This window comes from Panthera tigris, chromosome C1 (assembly GCF_018350195.1).
Source record: "Panthera tigris isolate Pti1 chromosome C1, P.tigris_Pti1_mat1.1, whole genome shotgun sequence".
In the NCBI taxonomy this organism is placed as follows: domain Eukaryota; kingdom Metazoa; phylum Chordata; class Mammalia; order Carnivora; family Felidae; genus Panthera; species Panthera tigris.
The window spans coordinates 96,550,834-96,572,276 of NC_056667.1; the positions used below are offsets into that span (position 1 = coordinate 96,550,834).

At 44.1% G+C, this 21,443-nt stretch overlaps 2 protein-coding genes across 13 annotated transcripts in view; both read left to right on the forward strand.

Annotated features, from left to right (window-relative positions):
* The window catches only part of HIPK1 (homeodomain interacting protein kinase 1), a 51,274-nt gene extending 34,717 nt beyond the window's left edge, over positions 1-16,557 (forward strand). For 4 of the 11 annotated variants that reach the window (XM_015534944.2, XM_042998236.1, XM_042998237.1 and 1 more), the window contains 8 exons: positions 1,776-1,897; positions 2,815-2,949; positions 5,582-5,724; positions 6,123-6,305; positions 6,791-6,997; positions 8,546-8,787; positions 10,406-10,536; positions 11,628-12,483. In XM_015534944.2, coding sequence (XP_015390430.2) covers positions 1,776-1,897; positions 2,815-2,949; positions 5,582-5,724; positions 6,123-6,305; positions 6,791-6,997; positions 8,546-8,787; positions 10,406-10,536; positions 11,628-12,116 — 1,652 coding nt within the window. In that variant the 3' untranslated portion in view covers positions 12,117-12,483. Of the gene's footprint in view, positions 1-1,775; positions 1,898-2,814; positions 2,950-5,581; positions 5,725-6,122; positions 6,306-6,790; positions 6,998-8,545; positions 8,788-10,405; positions 10,537-11,210; positions 11,380-11,414; positions 11,542-11,627 lie in introns of those variants that run through there. The other 7 variants (XR_006221831.1, XR_006221832.1, XM_042998239.1 and 4 more) reach the window with 7 other exon arrangements.
* A 1,186-nt stretch (positions 16,558-17,743) lies between these two features.
* OLFML3 (olfactomedin like 3) lies at positions 17,744-21,140 on the forward strand. 2 transcript variants are annotated; one of them, XM_007076348.3, is made up of 3 exons: positions 17,744-18,599; positions 19,338-19,623; positions 19,948-21,140. In XM_007076348.3, exons 1-3 carry the CDS (start codon positions 18,486-18,488, stop codon positions 20,766-20,768), a joined length of 1,221 nt encoding a protein of 406 aa, XP_007076410.2. In that variant the 5' UTR covers positions 17,744-18,485; the 3' UTR covers positions 20,769-21,140. The 2 variants fall into 2 exon arrangements, with proteins under 2 accessions (XP_007076410.2, XP_042854179.1); XM_042998245.1 differs by lacking the exon at positions 17,744-18,599 and adding an exon at positions 18,606-19,138.
* Positions 21,141-21,443: the final 303 nt, after the last annotated feature.

Sequence of the window (21,443 nt, forward strand, 5' to 3'; positions counted from 1 at the left end):
TCATTATTCTGGGACTCCTAGGTGAACTTCTATCATGAACATTTCTTCCTAAATTTTACCTCCTTTGTTCCTGCCCAGTTGTAGGAGGTCTATGACAATAATGTTGTCTTGTAGTGTTGTGGGAATTTAGACAAGAATTTTGATGTTGCTTAGCTTTCCTATTAGATAGCATAGCCTTATGAAGAATGGCTGGCAGATTTTTTTATGTGGATATCTGGATTTGTTACCTTTTATTTTTATGTAAGAAGCACTTTTAAAAAAAAGTTATTGTTAAGAGTGTTTTAATTCTGATTTGACTTGTCTCTCTTACTTTGTGTATTCCTGGATTGTGTTTTCCAGAATGAGATCTTCTAAAATACTTGTATGTCACTGAAATAGAAAATTAGAAGACTTGCTGAAAACCTACAGTGTTAGAGTTTAGGAGTTATGCTTATTTGGCATCTCCATAACAATGTTGAGAGAAATTAGCGATGGGTTAGAAAATGTCACTGAAGAAGATCTCTAATTAAAAGAAAATGTTTGTGTCCCCACTTAACAAAAATGCAGGAATTAGTGAATTAGAGAAACTTCCATTAGTGGGTAATAGAAACTTAAATTCTCCACATTGAGGGTTTTGGTAGGGCAGGTTTAAAAAGCTTTTTTTTTAATTTGTATTTATTTTTGAAGGAGAGAGAGACAGAGCATGAGCTGGGAAGAACAGAGAGAGAGGGAGACAGGGATTCTGAAGCAGGCTCCAGGCTCTGAGCTGTCAGCACAGAGCCTGACACCGCATGGGGCTGGAACTCACAAACTGTGAGATCATAACCAGAGCTAGAGTCAGACACTTAACCGACTGAGCCACCCAGGCAGATAGGGCAGGTTTAAAAGGAAGTTGAAGTGTCTCTTCTCAACGCTTGACAAGAAGGAGAAATATCTTTGCTTCTGAATGAGAAATTCTGATTTGTAGGAAGGATTTATTCAGCATTTGTGCTCAGAGCATAATGAATAAAAAGATAGATACGGTCACTGTTTTAAAGGCAGCAAAAAGTTCTTAATTTTCTTACCTCTCCATAGTTAGTTGCAGAAGAGCCTTACTAAAAAGCTGTCAATAGCAAAAGTAGATTTCTAAAATAAGTAGAAAAAAGTGTTTCTGTAAACCAAAATGACTCCTTTTTAATATTTTTTATCCTGGGTTATAATTTCTTCAGTCCACATACCAGTTAAAGATAATATGTATAAGTAACTTGTTAACTGGGTTATATTTTCTGAGGAGTAAGGTCAAACATCTTCAAAGGGTAACTCAGGTGATAAATTTTTGAGCTTTTCATATTTTTTCTTAACTAAGAGTCATAATTAAGCAAAAGTTAAAATTATATTCAAGTTGTTGCTTTTAATAAATTACATTTTAAAAACCCAAGTTTTTTCCCTCCCCCAATGAATTAAAAGGTGAATGCAACTTAAGTATAGGTTTTTTGTTTGCTTTTGCCTATGCTATTAATGGGAATAGGATGAGTATTATAAGTGTTGTAGGGTAAAAAAAAATTTTAGAGTTCCCTTAAACCATCCGTTCTTGTATCAAACATTTTCCCATTAATTTAACCTGAAGGGAGCCAAACCAGTCTCCCTTTTCTTAACTCCCTAGACTTCTATGAAACTCCTTTGTCTTAAGTGTGTACAGCTAACCTGGGTGATGGATTATTTGAACAGAAAAGCTAAAAACAAACAAACAAAAGCCCCTAAACAAACAACACCGCAGACCCAGCAAAGCAGTTTAACTGTGGTGGTGTTTTCTACAGCTGGACTACAAGCAACAACAAAGCATTCTGGGTTCCCTGTGAGGATGGATAACGCGGTGCCGATTGTACCCCAGGCGCCAGCTGCTCAGCCACTGCAGATACAGTCGGGAGTTCTTACGCAGGTAAAAGCCGTAGCAGCTTGGATACTCAATGTTGCTGAAGCACTACTGAGAATCAGATATTTTGTCCTGGAAGATGGTATTTGCTTTGACTGTAAGATCTTTCTTGGTCATGATTCAGTGGACTTCAGGTGAAACCTCTATAATAGAATGATGACTCATACCTAACACTATTGTAGCTCTGCTGGTGTCTTCCTTAGATTTATGTGGATAAATACCCAGACCTTGAGAAATCATGTTCTGAGTGAATTGCCTCAGATTTTGTGGGATGAAGTTAATTTTTTGTACATACATAGCAACATCTCGATTCTAAATATGAAGCGTTCCCCTTTGGTTCCCTTTAGTGTCCCCTTCGCTCACTCTTTCAGAATTACATCATGGCGGAGAGGCTGGATCATATCAGGATGCCTCTTCGAGTATTACAATTCCTTCATTCTGTGTGTTTAACTAGGCTGTAGAAAGCCTTATTAACACTTTCTACGTGCCATGGAACATGCAACTAAGACGGGCAAGAGAATCACAAAATATTCATATAAGCAACAGATACCACATTTTCAGTTTTCTATGTGTAAATGTTTGTGGCCCATGACACACAGGAAATCTGGAGGTCCAAAACCCTTATTTTGTGAGGAGGAAGAAGGGGAATTCTTAATACGTGCCTTTGTTGACGGAGTTTTAACTGATCCTCTGAATCTGGCCCAAGAAGGATTCCCGTACTTTATTGCTTTAGGCCACTGACATTTGACCCAGTGGGCTGACGCTGTGCAGAGCTGAAGGGGAAAGCTGTGTTTGTACGTGCATTTTAGGTGATACGAAATTCCTACTTGTTGGTAATATCTTGGGGGGAGTGAGAAACCCTTCTGAATCCAGATGACCTGCCTCCGTGTTTGTTTCACTCACCTGCCTAATCTACGTTTCAGGGAAGCTGCACACCACTAATGGTAGCAACTCTTCACCCTCAAGTAGCCACCATCACACCGCAGTACGCGGTGCCCTTTACTCTGAGCTGCGCAGCCGGCCGGCCGGCGCTGGTTGAACAGACTGCCGCTGTACTGGTAATTCCCCTCACTTGATTGTGTTACTAACGGAGTTTCTTTGGTTTCTTTCTTTCTTTCTTTTCTTTTCTTTTCTTTTTTCCTGTTTGTTTTTGTTCTGTTTTCCTCTGGTTTTTCTCATTTTTCAAACAAAAATTTTTTTAACTTAGTCTTTGCAGAGGGCATGGAAGCATGTGCCATCTTGTGGCTGTGTTCTTGCTACATCTTTAATGTCTCATTGTTTTCCTCCCCAACATTTCCTGAAGCACTGTTTGACTCTGAAAATCAGTGTGGCTCTGTAAGGAGCCAGGTCCCTTTATTCTTCTTTGCCAGCCTAGTGTGATAAAAGCTCTTGGTGTAGCCTCTGAAGAGCTTCAAGACTTATCTGTTTTCTGCCCTTTTACCCTCTGATCCCTGAGAATGAAGGAAATGGCTTTTAGTTTGGCTCGGCTACAGGTATCCGGATGGCCAAAATTTGAACTCCTTGGCAAGTTAGCCTCCTTCTTTATTTGCTATTTTAAGCTTCTAAAACTTTTGTGCACGTAGAAATGTTTAAGATGCTCTTAATGTATTGCTTTACCAGTTGATGTTAACTTTCCTAATACGAACATATGAAGATAACTCTTTTTGCCACTTGTGATCCGTGTGGCAGCTTATATTTTCCATGTAAAGATATCCCCTTTAGAATCTTTTTAGATATTTCATTTGTTGGTTGAGATTAAAGGGTGAGCTCATTTTTAGGAGTTTATGGAGAAATTAATTACCTTACAAATAGGTCTTTATACAAAGGCAAAAATATGGCTGAAAAACTTTATGCAAATACAAGACCTTTGTTAATAAAAGTCCTGGGGAAAAGTTATTAAATACAGCAGCAAATGTAGTAGTATGGGGCTTAGAGACAGGAAAAACAAGTAGGACTTGGAGGTGTATTTCAGGATTTGTAACTTTAGAGTGATCTTTGGATGTGTTTTGGTTTATTTGGGGGAGTTAGAATTGTTTATTGGACATCCGGCATTTCATTATTTGAAATTGAAAAGTAGGAAAGCTTTTGAAAACCTTATCAATACTATTGAATACTGATATCTACATCTTTCAAAGTGGCTTTACATTTCTTTTGTTGTTTCTCAAGGATTCGTGTGAGTGTAAACACTTCCAGAGACACACTTTGGTTGTTGGAGTTTGTTTGGTTTTTAGTTTAAAAGTCTTTGTCCACTTCCACATGAATTATAGCATAAGCATAAAACCTGAGTGCAGGGAAGTTAGATATATTTCCAGCTTGATTGATCCAAGCCACTGGTTTTAACTTGCTCACCTATAGTTTTGAGAATGTCAGTTGATACTTCTCCTTTGCTGCTTCTCTTAAGTTTGCACTAGTCATTTGCTAAGCTTTGCATATTTTTGTTCTTCCTCTGTCAAAACAGTTCGTCGCTTGGAACGCCAGATTTCTGCCTCACGTTGGAATGTTATTTCTTGCTCTGTATTAAACTACATGCTTTGTCTTGTGCAGGTGTTGGCTTATGGAAAGACGCATGGTGTGACTTAACATACTTCTCTTATTTTTTGTTATGTTTTATTTTGTTTTAAATTCTGCTTATGATAGCAGACGTGTTTGCAGTTTCTCTGCTTTGAAGGCTTCTTGTTTGGAACCGGTATTTGTAACAAGTGGATCTGTTACTTGCAGAAATATTTTTAAAACAGTGTGTTGATGGCCTTGCAGTTTGAAATTCAAGAAAAGAACCATATGTACCCAAGCATTGTAGGTGATTGTACTGTAGAATTTGAGTTTAAAAAGGAAACTTTCAAATCTGTTCCCCTTTTTTTCAGAAAATGCCAGAATTTCTGTAAGAAGTTCAGAAAACATATTTGTTGCTGTCTATGGCAAGTGCTTGTTAAAAACTAGAAATGATGTATTTTCTTATAGTGATTAGTTTTTATATTGAAGTATGTTTCTGCAGATGATACCTTAAACAGTATATTTTAGGTAACTATTAAGAACAAAATATGGTGCTCTCTGCATCTATTTCATAAATATTTTAATTGCTGCCTTATTTAATTTATCACGTGGCCGTATATGATGAAGTTAGCCTTCTTTTGCTGGCATAAGCTTGTTGGCCAAAGGATTTTGGCCTTTGGTCATCCACATCTGGCTCCATTTTCCAAGTTCTACCCTTTTAAAAAGGCACAATTCTCCCCTCTGTTTTATGGGTTGAATTGACCTCATGTCTTAACTGATTGGCACTTAAAATTTTAAATTCTTATTTTTAATCTCAAGGGAGCTGTCTTAACTCTTTCTAGGGATATTGTTAGAATCGTTGCAAAAATGATACTCCATCGTTTAACCAGAGCTTACCTCTGAACTTTCGGACTCCTTTGCTCTACAGTATAATAGGAACTCTTAACCACAGGGATCCTCTTTTCTTTAATACCCTGGTGGTCATGTTACAGAGGTGGCTGAGAGAAAGCAACATGTTCTCTTTCCCTTTTCACAAGACTTGTAACCTTGAGCCCCTCTGACTTTTCTTTTTTGATCTCTGCAAGTTAACAATCTACAAGCAACTTCTTTAAAGATATGAATTTTTCTTTCATCTAAAAAACAAAAGAAAAAGCCAAGAATGAGTCAAGTCTGGATCTTTTTGTGTGTGTTTCCTTGCAGCAGGCTTGGCCTGGAGGAACCCAACAAATTCTCCTGCCTTCAACTTGGCAACAGTTGCCTGGGGTAGCTCTGCACAACTCTGTCCAGCCCACAGCAGTGATTCCAGAGGCCATGGGCAGTGGCCAGCAGCTCACAGACTGGAGGCAAGTATCCTGTGTTCCTCTCTGGGATATTTGCAAGTGTAGTTCCCTTAGGGTAGGAGTGCTTGATGATGACTGGGACGAAGATAAAAGAGAGATGTATCTCTGTTTCAGATTCTTTAAGAAAAGAACCTTATCCGTCTCGGAGATGGGGTAATGGGAAAACTTTGAATACAGGAAGACAGTAGGTTCCGAGATCAGGAATCATTTACTTCAGATGTAAAGACTTATGCAATAAGAAACCATATGGTGAAAACTTAGAGCCTTGTAGTCCAGGTGCCCAATTTTAAAAATAAAATGCAGCTCTGTTTGGTTGTTTTAATTGCTTTTAATGCCTGTTTGGTCCTCATGTCCCAGTGTTTTAGGCATTCAGTCTTCTGTGTGTGTTTCTGTTGATACAGGAATGCCCACTCTCATGGCAGTCAGTACAGCACTATCATGCAGCAGCCGTCCTTGCTGACGAACCATGTGACGCTGGCCACTGCTCAGCCCCTGAATGTTGGTGTTGCCCATGTTGTCAGACAGCAGCAATCCGGTTCCCTCCCTTCAAAGAAGAATAAGCAGTCTGCTCCAGTCTCTTCTAAGTAAGTCTATGTGAGAGCTGGTGGTCAAAATCGCCAGTACGGGAGAGATGCCGCCAGCATTTAAAGTGCTGTGGTACGGATGCTTGTGGTGTGAAGCAGCAGGTAGCTGCCATGTGTGCCGGAGCTAACCTTTCTGCTTGGACACGCGTATCAGGCGTGTCCTGAATACGCAGAGCCTCTCTCTGCTGCCCCTCTGAACCCAGGCCTTCTTTAGGCCAATGTGTCTGTTTCTCTGGCCACTCCACAGGGTGAGATTTAACCATGGGCATACCCAAAATGTGTGTTGTATTTTAGGGTTGTTGTCCCCGGAAATCCTGACTAGAGCGGTTAGTTTATTTGTTATTGGAACTTCTGTAGTTAAGTGTATTGGCTTAATGATCAGGTAAAAAAGGAATCAAAAAGCAAGCTGGAAAGAGTTCTAGGGAAAGATGGATAGTTTTGGGGGTCAAGAACTGAGCGGTCTTTCTTGTGACCTTTTTCCACAGGTCCTCTCTGGATGTTCTGCCTTCTCAAGTCTATTCTCTGGTTGGGAGCAGTCCCCTCCGTACCACATCTTCTTATAACTCTCTAGTCCCGGTCTCAGATCAACATCAGCCAATCATCATTCCAGATACTCCCAGCCCTCCTGTGAGTGTCATCACCATTCGCAGTGACACTGATGAGGAAGAGGACAACAAGTATAAGCCCAATAGGTAAGTAAGATAGGTAAATGGTTCCCTGGCTCAGTGGCTCCTACCCTTAAGTCTTAGACTCGTGGCTCCCGGCAGGTGTTTGGGCTATTGAAAGGAAGGACTGAAAAAAGGTATTTGGAAGCATGGCCTTGGACGCATGAGTCAGAACACTCAAGTTTCCATAACTGAGCATCATGTTGACTGACATGTCGCTGACATGTTCCAAGACTGAGCGTCAGTCTTTCAGTTATGTTGGCTAGAAAGTGGATATTAAGTTGCTTCATATTCAGCTACTCTGGTTTGGAATGCACATTATACCATAGACATGATCCCCTGCTTTTAAGGACCTTTAGAGTCTGAAAATAGATGCCATAGCAGAAGCATATAAACAACAGTGAAACAAATCAGTAGATAGGAAGTTATTTGTAATTTCTTAATCTGCAAAGGCCTCTTTGGAAGAGGTGGAACTTTGAGTAGGGCTACCTTCTTTTTCTCCTTCTGCCGTATGGTCTGAAAATTGAAGAATATAAGTACCAGATAATTTCCTCTTATCTCAGCACCTTAATCCAAGTTCTTAACTGGGCAGTTAACCAAGAGAGAGTGGATACGTTCAAGAACTGTTACATGCACCTCTCTCTTAGTGCTCGCATAGTTAACTGCTTTGATTGTTCTATGTTGCTTTCTTCATTGGTCCTTTAGTGTTAGAGGAGAGAAGAGAGAATAACCCCGTGTTTCCCTGAGGAGGTAGGATTCACACATGACAGTAACTTATGAGACTTTACAAAGTTATATATAAATGAAGCTTAAATGAAATGAGAGAGCAAATTTAGAATGAAGTACTTCAAGAGAGCTGTTTACACATGGTATTTACAAATGGCAAGTGGACTTGAAGTTTTGAAAGCGGTTTCTGAACTGATCTGGGGAAGAAAAGTAAACTTTCCAGTGAGGAAAAGTGGCCTTATAGTGGCAAAAATTATATAACCCAGCAGGATGACTTTGACTGGAGCCAAGCTATTGAAAAAAAATCAGGAAAATTAGGAAGGTGGGGTTCAGTTTGTGAAAGTACTTAAAAAAAAAAAAAGTGTGGTGAGAAGTTTGACTAGACATACTAAGGTACCATTTACAGCCTAGCAGGATGCTGTGGGGAAGAGTGGTGCCTGAAGAATACTGTGGAGACAATCAGGAGCGGAAATGGCTAAGGGGCCGTGGAAGAGGTGTAGGAGACGTGTGCTGGCATCATTGTGTCCCAGCTCTGAATCCTGGCTCTACCGCTCATCACTGAGTGACCTTGGCCAAGTGTCTTAATCTCTCTGTGCTTCAGGTTCCTCATCTGCAAAACGGGGGTGATAGTACCAACTTCATAGAAGTGTTGTGAGGATTTGGTGAGACAGTATGTAGAGTGTAAGCATAGTGCCTGATGCATGATAAGCACTCAGAAGTTTGCTGCTGCTAGAATTATTCTACTGTCATAGTCGTCATCATCATCATTGTCATCATGGGAGGACCGGAGATTATCAAAGAAACACTGCCAGAAACGGGTTGAATTTTCACGTATTTTCTTCTCCTCAGCTCTGGCCTGAAGGCAAGGTCTAATGTCATCAGTTATGTCACTGTCAATGATTCTCCAGACTCTGACTCTTCCTTGAGCAGCCCGTATTCCACTGATACCCTGAGTGCTCTCCGGGGCAATAGTGGACCCCTTGTGGAGGGGCCCAGCAGAGTTGTGGGGGATGGCGCTGGCACCCGCACCATCATTGTGCCTCCTCTGAAAACTCAGCTTGGTGACTGCACAGTAGCAACCCAGGCCTCAGGTGAGCATCTTCACAGCTACGGTTGAATTCTCCTTTGACGTGTGTACCCTTAATATGTTGCTATGACCTACTTATGCCAATAGTAGAGACCAGTTACTTAATTCAGAAATCAGTTGCTTGTCGTGTGAAATTGTTTTCGGCAATCAGTTTATCATACTATGTTTATTTTGTTTGGATTAACATAAAAGTGAATTTTGTAGTCCCAGTAATATACTCACTGTTGGTGGGAGAAGGCAGACCAGAGCCATTGTATGGCCAGAAGAATTAGCAGGCAATTTTTTTTTTTTTTCTTTTGCCACAGGTAATTTGAATTTGACAATCCAGTGTGACTAGGAACTGATAATATTAAAAATGACTGCAAAAGATCTTTTAAGAAAATGATATGTACTTAGATCTTTTCTTACCCATGTCATAGCAGTGATACTTTTGTGGTTTTTATTATCAACCTAATTTCCACCATCCTTTCTGCAGTTAGGTGCTGGCTTAGGCTCTCTGGTCCAGTTATCAGGTAAAGCTAGTTGTAACAGCAAGCCCCACATTTCCCTTGGGGACATAATAGAAGTTCGCTTCTTCCTCACATGACTTCCCAGAGCTAGTGCTCCTTCTGGATGGGCCTGTGGTGAGTTAAGGATCAGAGCCCAGAAATCCTCAGCCTCCAATGAGAAGGAGAAAGAGTTTGGAGGAGGGACCCACATTTCTTTACCTCTTTAGCACTGGAAAGAGTGGAAACTAATCACATGGCCCCACCTAGAGGCCAGGGGACCCGGGAAGTGTAGTTCTTGTCTAGGCAGCTCTAGACAGGGGCAGCTCTCACACCAAAGGAGGGGAGCTTCAGTTTTTGGTGCCAGTATAGCCATCTGTGCTGTACTTACATGAGTTGGTGACTTACTGTGAATTATGCTACTGCCGGAGACATAAACAGGGTTCAGAAATAGGCAGCTGTCCCATTGCAGACAAGGCAGAACTTCCTGATGCCAGGCTACTGAACAACATTGTTAGGAGCTCTTTACACTGTTGGGTCCAAAGAATATAGGCTACTCCACAAATCCTTGAGGAAATGCTCCAGTGTTCCTGGTGGGACCGCAGAAGGAAGCAACAGGTTGACCTTGATCTTGCTTAAAGCTAACTGCCCTGCAGTTTCTTAGAATTTGAAGATAGTGAGTGCCCAAAAAGATCTAGCCTTGTTTCAAAGCCCCTTTGACACCTAAATGTCCTAAGTATTACCAGCATCTTACTCAGCTTCCGATTGTCATGTCTATACTTGTTTAACCCCTTCCTCCATAAGACTTTAGGCCCCTTGTGGGTAGGGACCATGTCCTACTGGTTTTTGTATTTCCAGTAGTGCCTTGCACATTACAAGAGATTAGATAATATTTACGAAAGTGAGCCTTTCGAAGATCCTTTATGGAGCTTTGTAGCAAGACAGAAAAGAAATGGGTTGTATAGTTTTTGTTTCTCTGGTGTAGATGTAATTGAGGAAATAAGATATACACCAAACCTTAACTCTTGCAGACTTTGTACAAACCTGAACTGATTAACGTGATGCCATCTGAGGTTTAACTCAACTCTGCCGAGCAGATGTCTACTCATAACTAAGTCAGGTCTGACCCGTTTTTAGGTCTCCTGAGCAGTAAGTCCAAGCCAGTGGCCTCAGTGAGCGGGCAGTCATCTGGATGCTGTATCACTCCCACAGCGTATCGAGCTCAACGCGGGGGGACCAGTGCGGCGCAGCCACTCAACCTTAGCCAGGTAAGCGCTAGGGGCTGCTGCCTTCTGTTTGGGGCCCTCCCTGTTGTTACTCTCTGGAGAACCCTGCTTCTGGCTGGACTGCTGAATAAAGCCAGATGAAGCCCCTCTTGTGTCAGTCAGTTTGGTGTTCTGTGGCCTGCGTCATACCTGCGTGTGCTGTGTCTCTATTCCCTCTATAAGTGTGTTGATGTACATTCCAGGTTTTCTGTTGGATTTTGCCAGTCTATCCCGGAAGCTTAGAGAAATGTCTAGCATTCAGAAAGCTTCGGATACTTTAGTCCGTGCCTAGTTCTGTACTACCACATGCTTTGAGACCAAATTCTCTTCCTTTATCTCCCAGGTCATAAATAACCTGAGCCTCACACTGATTACTTGAGGCAAGAGACAGTGAAAAACTGGTTCTAGTCCTGTGTGTTGGCTTGAGTCTGGGATTTGCTTCCTCCCCCCCCCCCCCCGCCGCCCCCCCTGCCCCCTACTATCCGATTCTCCTATGCAGCGGGGAAGGGTACTATTCACTCTTTCCTCAGCTAAAATTCCGGTGCTTGTATGATGTCTACCAGTGGTGAGAAAGTGTGTATATGAGGGGGTAACTGTGAGTGAGTATGTGTTGTGTGTGTGAGAGAGAAAGCACATGCAAGTGCAAATGTAAGTTCGAGTTAGTGCATGTGTTTTAGGCTCCACAAGCCAAGAGGGATATGAAGAACTTAGAGGAGAACAAAAGAAAACAATGGCAAGAAAGAAAGGTTAGGAAAAATTCAAATTCACTGGCGCCAGAATAGGGTGAGTTGAGTCAACAGGTACTGACTTGCAGGAGTGGGTAACCCTGTGACCTCTCGATCCCCCCCCCCCCCCAACCCCTTGCCTCTGTCACACTTAAGAGCAGACTGCTGCTATCTGGGCTGGGTTAGGATCTGTTCTGCTGAGAGGTGGAGGGATGAAGGCTGACTTCTGACGGCATTGCCAGGCTGGGAGATTCTGTGCTGTGGCAGCCCAGGAGCAGTACAGGTTAGACCCTCAGCTCTCAACTTGGCCTTTGGTGCTCTGAATCAGAATGACCTCAAGGTTCCTCACTCCCTTCTTCCTCCTTCCAGAACCAGCAGTCATCGTCAGCTCCAACCTCGCAGGAGAGAAGCAGCAACCCTGCGCCCCGCAGGCAGCAGGCGTTTGTGGCCCCGCTCTCCCAAGCCCCCTACGCCTTCCAGCACGGCAGCCCGCTACACTCGACGGGGCACCCACACCTGGCCCCCGCCCCTGCTCACCTGCCGAGCCAGCCTCACCTGTATACGTATGCTGCCCCCACCTCTGCTGCTGCATTAGGCTCCACCAGCTCCATTGCTCATCTCTTCTCCCCCCAGGGCTCCTCAAGGCATGCCGCAGCCTATACCGCCCACCCGAGCACTCTGGTGCATCAGGTCCCCGTCAGTGTTGGGCCCAGCCTTCTCACTTCTGCCAGTGTGGCCCCTGCTCAGTACCAACACCAGTTTGCCACCCAGTCCTACATTGGGTCTTCCCGAGGCTCAACCATTTACACTGGATACCCACTGAGTCCTACCAAGATCAGCCAGTATTCCTATTTGTAGTTGGTGAGCAGAGGGAGGGAGGTGTCATGGCTGCCTGTTCCTGACCCAGAATCTTTAGTAACAGGCTATGATGAGCTCCTCCCTTACCCCCTCTTGAAACTCCTTAGCCAGCAACTTGTTCTGCAGGGGCCCACTGAAGCAGAAGGGTTTTCTCTGGGGAAACCTGTCTTCGTGTTGACTGCATTGTTGTAGTCTCCCAAAGTCTGCCCTATTTTTAAATTCTTTATTTTTGTGACAGCATTTTTGGTATTTGGAAGAGTTCAGATGCCCATCTTCTGCAGTTACCAAGGAAGAGAGATCATTCTGAAGTTACCCTTTGAAAAATATTTTCTCTCTGACTTGATTTCTATAAATGTTTTTAAAATGAGTGAAGCCCCTCTTTATTTTACTTTGTTTTATTGTAATTGCTGGTCAGAGGAAAAATGCTGATAGAAGGACTTGAAATCTGGTAACAAGTGAGAAAAGAGAAATCGATACTTTGTACTCGTTTGAAAACCAAGACTCACTTGCCTGTTTTAAGAGCAGCGCACCCAAGTCTGCATTTGACTATCAGGCATTTCTCCTCAAAATTTTACCTTTCTTTATGGGACATTAGACTTAACAGCGTTTCAGTTTTGTTTTCATGTCACATTAAACGTACTGGGCAATTGTTATTTTTGCAAAACTGGTTATATACGACTCTCTGTGTTACTGTTGGGATTCTCTCAGTTGCTCCTGTGTTTATTTTAAAGTGTGTTAAAAAGGCAGCTCACCATTTGCTGGTAACTTAGTGTGAGAGAATCCATACCTACCGTGAAAGCACTAGGTGTTCTTTTTAAATGAAGTACCATGCATTCTTCTTAAGTTATTTTTTAAAAGTCCTTCTCTCTCTGATTCAGCTTACATGTTATTATTGGAAAAGCCATTACGGTGGTTATTATTGTATGGTGGTGATTGTCTTATTATATGCAAAATCTCTTTGTATTATGCGAGACTGGTATTGATGAGCTTTGCCTAAAGGTTGTTGGCATCGGTGAGCTTTGCCTAAAGATTAACATGAATTTTCAATAATACACCTCTCTCTCTTTGCCTCATCTCTCCCTTCTGTTCTATGTGATTTATTTGGGGAGAAAGCTAAAGAATATGAAACCAGATAAGAACGTTGTGTATAGCTTTTATACTTTAAAGTAGCTTCCTTTGTATGCCAGCAGCAAATTGAATGCTCTCTTATTAAGACTTATACAATAAGTGCATGTAGGAATTGCAAAAAATATTTTAAAAATTTATTACTGAATTTAAAAATATTTTAGAAGTTTTGTAATGGTGGTGTTTTAATATTTTGCATAATTAAATATGTACATATTGATTAGAAAAATATAACAAGCAATTTTTCCTGCTAACCCAAAATGTCATTTGTAATCAAATGTGTAGTGATTACACTTGAATTGTGTATTTAGTGTGTATCTGATCCTCCAGTGTTACCCCGGAGATGGAATTGATGTCTCCATTGTATTTAAACCAAAATGAACTGATACTTGTTGGAATGTATGTGAACTAATTGCAATTATATTAGAGCATATTACTGTAGTGTTGAATGAGCAGGGGCATTGCCTGCAAGGAGAGGAGACCCTTGGAATTGTTTTGCACAGGTGTGTCTGGTGAGGAGTTGTTCAGTGTGTGTCTCTTCTTCCCTTTCTCCTCCTTCCCTTATTGTAGTGCCTTATATGATAATGTAGTGGTTCATAGAGTTTACAGTGAGCTTGCCTTAGGATGGACCAGCAAGCCCTTGTGGACCCTAAGCTGTTCACTGGGATTTATCAGAACAGGATTAGTAGCTGTGTCGTGTAAATGCATTGTTGTCCGTTTTCCTGCCGACATTGAAAAATAAAAACAGCAGCTTTTCTCCTTTACCACCACCTCTGCCCCTTTCCAATTTGGAATCTCAGCTGGGTTCTCACAGAAGCATTTTCCCCATGTGGTTCTCTCTCTCACGGTGCGTTGCCACCTTGCTTCTGGGGGAATTTGGGAAGCAGGTGAGAGGAGTCAAGCCAATATAAAAATATGTGGTTTTTTTCTTCTTTTCTTTTCTTTTCTTTTCTTTTCTTTTTTCTTTTCTTTTCTTTCAGAGTATGTGCAATCACTTTTAGAATGAGATTTTTTTTTTCCTTTTCCCATGTGGCAGTCCTTCTTGCAAATAGTTGACATTCCTAGTAAAATATTTGCTTGTTGAAAAAAACCTATAACAGATCTGTTTATACCAAAGAGCCTGTTGTATTGCTTACCATGTCCCCATACTACGAGGAGGAGTTTTGTGATGCCGCTGGTGACCGGGAACTCACAGAAAGGTTTCTGAGCCGGTGAAGAATATTAAGAAGGAACCAAAGCCTGTTCAGTCATCAGGCTGTTGAGGTTTCTTTTTAACAACTTGTACATTCTTGGGGCTGTGAAATTGTCCTTGTACTCTCAGCTCCTGCATGGATCTGGATCAAGTGGAGGGTCCTGGGGATGGGGATGTTTCCTGCCCATAAAAGATTTGGGGGAAGAAGGTTAACTCTGAGATGTAGAAGTGTTCCATCTGAATTGAAAATTTCGTACTGGAGGGCTAAGTCTAGGACTGGTTCCTTGTAGAGATGGTGTCAGGAGGTGCAGGATGGAGATGGGAGATTTCATGGAGCCTGGTCAGCAAGCTCTGTACCAGGCTGAGCACCGAGGAGCTGTCAAGGTATTTGGAGTTTCTTCATTGCGAAGAGTAAGGGCTTCCACGATGGGGCATAGTCAGTACAGCCTACCAGGAACATGTTGGTGTTTTCTACTTTCTCTTTTTTCTTTTTTCCTTTTGGTCATTCTGTTGAGCTGTGTTTGCGCCACTGTATTGGTGAAGATACCCAAGCAGTTTGTATAGTTTCCGTCACTCAGCGTTATACGGTTTTATGGTCAACGTGTGTGATCTCTGTTTCCTTTTTTGCCAAGCACACATTGATTTTCTTGCTCAAAGGCAGATCTGGTTTCTAGTAGAAACATGTTTTGTTCCTTAGCTTTCCTCTACAAGGGATAAGATTTGTTGTTTTTGTAACAAATGAGATGCAGGAAAAAAAAAAAAAACCACAAAACACTCCACTCCTGCCCCCCTGTCCAGTAAGTAGATACCAGTTAAGATACGAGTCTCATTAACTTCATGGGGAAAAGACAATAAATATCAAGAACTTGTATGGTTATCTTAATCACCTTACTAGCTGTGTGTGTGGCTTTAAGAATTTTAGAAATTTTCAGCCTTAGTCTGCAAATTGGCATTTCAGATTTACCAAGATAAATGTCCATCTGTGTCTGCTGAATGTATATGTGCTCGATGTGGCTTTAGATTCTGTCCCTGGGGCTTATTAACATTGCCAGCCCTGACAGGGCGGGGGGGGGGGGGGGAAGCCCTGTGAATTCGGTGAGCAGCCCGCCTGGGTTATAGCAGCCTAACTTCAGACCAGCATAAGGCTCTAAGTCCTTTCTGAACTTTGTATTTCCAGCTTCTCCCCTTCAGGGTGAGAGGGAAAGCGGGGACGGTCTAAGTACAGCCATTCTGGGCTCATCGGGACACTTGATCACTCCAGAGCTTTAATAGCTTCCAGGAGGGGATACTGCTGTCAGTGCTCAGCTCAGATACCAGCCCCAGGAATAAAAACTCCATTTCAAACAGTTCTGGCCATCCATCGTCCTCCACTAGAGGGGCTCAGCTCGACTGCCCTTAGCCAGGCAAGCACAGTAATGTGTGTTTTATTCAGCATTATTATGCAAAAACCCACTGGTTAGGTTGGTTTGTTTTAGGATAGGAAATGAAATTGCCTCTCGGTGACAGGAATGGCCCAAGCCTGCTTCCTTATTTTGGTTTTTGGTTTTTGGGTTTTTTTTGTTTTTTGTTTTTTGTTTTAACTGATGGATGGTGCAGCATGTCTACATGGTCGTTTGTTGCTAAACTTTATATAATGTGTGGTTTTGATTCAGCTTGAAAAATAATCTCACTACATGTAGCAGTACATTATATGTACATTATATGTAATGTTAGTATTTCTGCTTTGAATCCTTGATATTGCAATGGAATTCCAACTTTATTAAATGTATTTGATATGCTAGTTATTGTGTGCGATTTAAACTTTTTTTGCTTTCTCCCTTTTCTGGTTGTGCGCTTCCTTTTACAACAAGCCTCTAGAAACAGTTTCTGAGAATTATCGAGCTATGTTTGTAATGCAGATGTACTTAGGGAGTATGTAAAATAATCATTTTAACAAAAGAAATAGATATTTAAAATTTAATACTAACTACGGGAAAAGGGTCCATTGTGTAAAACATAGTTTATCTTTGGATTCAATGTTTGTCTTTGGTTTTACAAAGTAGCTTGTATTTTCAGTATTTTCTACATAATATGGTAAAACGTAGAGCAATTGCAATGCATCAATAAAATGGGTAAATTTTCTGATTCATGTGGCTGTTTTTGACTTCTGTTTAGAGGGGTGCAAAGGGGATGAACAGATGGCATCTTTGGAGTGGCTAAATGCGTTGCATCCGAACATGAGTGGCATGTTAGAGGCAAATCCATCTTTCGTACAAACCTCCACGATGGAGGCGAATCAGGGCTTGGCAGGAAACACTTTTCACAAATGGAGTGTCCAGGGCCCTAACTTAAGCTCGTCTGGTTCTGGCCCTTTGAAAGAGGCAGAAACTTCTGACACGGGATAATTAAACTTTGTTTCCTAGCGCGTTCCACCAAACATCTGAAGTATCATTGCTGGAGGTCAGAACACCACAAGAAGATGCTATTTTTCCCTCCTTTCAAGCTGCACTATTCGAAGCATAGTCCTTTTGGAGGAGGAGCCCTTCTGATGAGATCTGTCTTGATGCCAAAGTGAATAAAATTTGTCTAGATTTGTCTAGATTGATCACTGCAGGTCTCTGAATATATGCTGTACTCGTTTGATTTGTTTTGACACATGCGTTTCAGGCCACATCGACCCTAGGGTGGCCATTAATTAATTGTGGGGTCCTGTAGTCACGGTTGGGAGATAGAAATGAGACACATTTAGGGTTTTGGACCATAACCAAGAGAAATGATCAATAGGCTGTTCTCTCCCATTAGCAGGGAAGTCAGAATACATTTATTTTGATTTAGACTGCAACATCTAGATTTTTCAAAAAAAATTTTTTTCCTAAATAAATGAGCATAAAATGAGTGTGAACTCACTGAACATTCCCCAGTTTTGGTAAGAGAATATACCTGGAAACATTCAGGTAGAAAAGAAAGGCCCTGCTGTTGATCTCACTTCCAGATAATCAAGAATTAATTTGCTGACTTCTCAATGATCTGGGTTTTTTTTGTTGTTAGTTGTTTAAATCTCAGTGATATTCTCTTACTTAAGCTAAATGAGAGAGTTGGGATAACCCCTTGAGTAAGTGGGTAGTCTGTGGGTTAATCTGTGTTTAAAAAAATTTTTTTTTAATGTTTATTTATTTTTGAAAGAGCGAGAGCAGGAGAAGGGCAGTGAGAGAGGGAGAGAGGAGCAGAGGATTTGGGGAGAATCTGAAGCAGACTCCAGGCTCTCAGCTGTCAGCGGGGCTCGAACTCATGAACTGTGAGATCATGACCTGAGCCAAAGTCAGATGTTTAACTGACTGCGCCACCCAGGCACCCCTTAATCTGTGTTTTAATTATGAACACCCCTGTAAATTCAATCCGCTTGGCTTGCTTTGTGGAAAAATTTCCACAGGAGGTGAGGTCTAAGCCATGGTTTCCCTAGAATCCCGTGATGACACCAGGTGCTTATCACAAGATGGCGCCAATGAGCTATAGAAGAAGGTGGACAAGACTTGACCACTGTGATCTTTTTCCCCCCACCTCTTCCCCTCCAACCTCATCTCCCCTGCTCCCAGCTTCCACTGAAAAGGCAGAAAACAATCCATGCTATTATCGCTGGGCAAGGAAAAGATTAATGAAGGATGTTTCTTAAGAAGCCAGCACTGGAAGGAAGCAGGCATTCTGGAGCAGAAACAGAGTTTGCCGAGTGTACTCTGGGACCCCTGCCTCCTGCTGCTAGCTCCTTTTACTGGGTGACTGCTCACAAGGCCTCTGCCCTGGGGTTTCATCTCCTTCCCCTCTCCTGGGGAGCCTACAGCCTAGGCGGGAGGTGGTTAAGGCTTCTGGCTGCTCTACCATAGGGCCATCTGTGTTTGATCAATCCAGGCAGAGAGGAGGGGGTGGGGGAGGTAAAGAGACTGTGAAAGCATTCCAGAGTAGTGAGAGAGATCCGAGATCCAGAAAGGGAGAAGGGACCGCCCCCACCCCGCCTCCGAAGCTGACCGGCGGGCTTGAGTGGAACAGGCACAGGACTGCACGCTCCTTCTCCTGCTGCCATGGGGCCCTGCACGCCTCTCCTCATCTTGTTCCTTTTGTCACGGCTGCGACCCCTTCAAGGACAGCAGCACCACCTTGTGGAGTACATGGAACGCCGACTAGCCGCCTTAGAGGTGAGTGACTCCTTTCTCTCCTGGGCCGGGCAGGAAGGACGCCACATCTGTTGAGTCACCCTGTGTGTTGCGGATCTGGGGATGACAAGATGGGGCTCTGGAAGAAGCTACAGAAAACTCTTACCTTTTAATAAGAATATCCTTGCAATTGCAAGCCCTCCTCCTTCCCCATGTCCACAGAGCAATTCCAAAGCAAATAGGCCTTTGTGTCTTACCCTGGGATTAGATGGAATACAAGGGGGGTGGGGGGCGGGTGGAGAATATAAGGAAATGGGAGCTAGCATTGTGGGAAAGCGTCTCAGGACAAGCTGATGGTTCTGTGAAAGTTGGAAGTTCCCAGAGAATCTGCAGCTCCCTGTCTTTTAAACAGTTTGAAGTCTCTGGTGTTCCCAAGTTGAAGTCTGTTGATTCCCGAGGGGAGAACTGCACAGTGGAGCAGAGACCCCTTCCCGCCCTCACGCACTTAGGCCGCCCCAGAGGCTCAGATGACTCAGTGGCGCTGCTCACAGAGAACATGGGCTGGAGGACACGAAGCGGGGGTAGGGGCCTAGGTGATCTGAGCCGGGCGTTTTGCACATTTAGCATCTCTGAACATCTGGTTTCCTTTCTGTGGGGGTTGCAAGGGAGTTGATGCCTGGCTGAGTTTGTGCCTTTTCCCGTTCCTCTCTCCCTGGTCGGGCCTCTCCCTGCCTGGGAGTTGTAATCCCTCAGCCTCTCGTCTGGCCTCCATCCCTGCAGGAACGGCTGGCCCAGTGCCAGGACCAAAGTAGCCGGCATGCTGCTGAGCTGAGGGACTTCAAGAACAAAATGCTGCCGCTGCTGGAGGTGGCCGAGAAGGAGCGAGAGGCGCTCAGAACTGAGGCTGACACCATCTCGGGGAGAGTGGACCGGCTAGAGCGGGAGGTTGACTACCTGGAGACCCAGAACCCAGCACTACCCTGTGTGGAGGTTGATGAGAAAGTGACCGGAGGCCCTGGGATCAAAGGCAAGGGCAGAAGAAACGAGAAGTACGATATGCTGACAGGTAAGCGGTCCAAAAGCAGGCCCCTAACACTCTCAGAACCTGTATGTTTCCTTGTTGCTTCCCCTTTTCTCTCCTTGTCCCCCAGTCCGCTTTGGCGCTATCTTCTGGAATCTGCTTTAGGGAAGTCTCTACAATGACAGGTCCATTGCAAGAGTTTCTGGGGACCCAGGCCTCGGTGGCTCCCTTTTTCCTGTCCTCCGTAAGAGTGGAGGCATCCACTGGCAAATGCCCACTGTCCTCCAGATGGCCCCACCCCGGGGTGTTCCTACAATGGGCCTCTAACTCTTGCCTGTATTTCCTTGCCCTGTGCTTTTCTCCTTCCAGACTGTGGCTACACAATCTCTCAGGTGAGATCAATGAAGATCCTGAAGCGGTTCGGTGGCCCTGCTGGTCTGTGGACCAAGGATCCAATGGGGCCAACAGAGAGGATCTACGTGTTAGATGGGACACAGAACGACACGGCCTTCGTCTTCCCGAGGCTGCGGGACTTCACCCTTGCCATGGCCGCCCGGAAAGCTTCCCGGGTCCGGGTGCCCTTCCCCTGGGTAGGCACGGGGCAGCTGGTCTATGGTGGCTTTCTTTATTATGCCCGGAGGCCTCCCGGAGGACCCGGAGGGGGAGGGGAGTTGGAGAACACTTTGCAGCTCATCAAATTCCATCTGGCAAACCGAACGGTGGTGGACAGCTCAGTATTCCCGGCGGAGGGTTTGATCCCCCCGTACGGGCTGACAGCGGACACGTACATTGACCTGGCAGCCGACGAGGAGGGCCTCTGGGCTGTCTATGCCACTCGGGAAGATGACAGGCACTTGTGTCTGGCCAAGTTGGACCCACAGACGCTGGACACAGAGCAGCAGTGGGACACCCCGTGCCCCAGGGAGAATGCCGAGGCCGCCTTCGTCATCTGTGGGACCCTATACGTTGTCTATAACACCCGCCCTGCCAGCCGGGCCCGCATCCAGTGCTCCTTTGATGCCAGTGGCACGCTGACCCCTGAAAGGGCAGCACTCCCTTATTTCCCCCGCCGATACGGTGCCCACGCCAGTCTCCGCTATAACCCCCGGGAGCGCCAGCTCTACGCCTGGGACGACGGCTACCAGATTGTCTATAAGCTGGAAATGAGAAAGAAAGAGGAAGAAGTCTGAGGACCTAGCTTTGGGGTTTGAATCTCTCTCACCTCCACACATTTATATCCCCACACCATTTCCTGCTTCTCATTCTCCAGATGTGGGCAAGTTGTGGTTCCGAGCCCATATTGGCAGCCAATGGAAGCCAGATTCTCACAGCCCCTTCGTTTCCTGTGGGACTTTAGATCTTGAGAAATCCTTTCAGAGCTAAAAGAGAGAAGACCCTAAGCGTTCGCTCCTCTCCTGCCTTACGTCAATGAATTTCGGACCAGAGACCACAAAGACCCAGAGCTCTGACCCTTGTATGGGGGCCACCCCAGCAAATGAGCCAAAAAGTATTTCTTGCCTCAGTGTGAGTCCGGGCACGTGGGGTGGGGTGGGGTGGGGGGAAGGTGGTGGGGGGTTGGGCAGAGTTCTGGGAGGAGATTTTTCAACTCTGCCCTGCCTCCCTTCTCCCCTTAGCGCCCTGGAGAACACGACTTTCTCCACGTCGTTTTGTATTGCAACATTTTGCATTAAAAGGCACATCCACTGCTCCCTGCCTGCGTGTGTTTGGGGGTAGCCCTCAGATCAAGTTTCTCCCCATGACCCTCCATTTTCCTCCTCCACCCCATTGCCACTCCTTAAGCCACAGTAGGGACTTGGCTGGGCTTCCTTGCTGAGGGAGAGGGGACTTCTCCAGTTACAGATTTT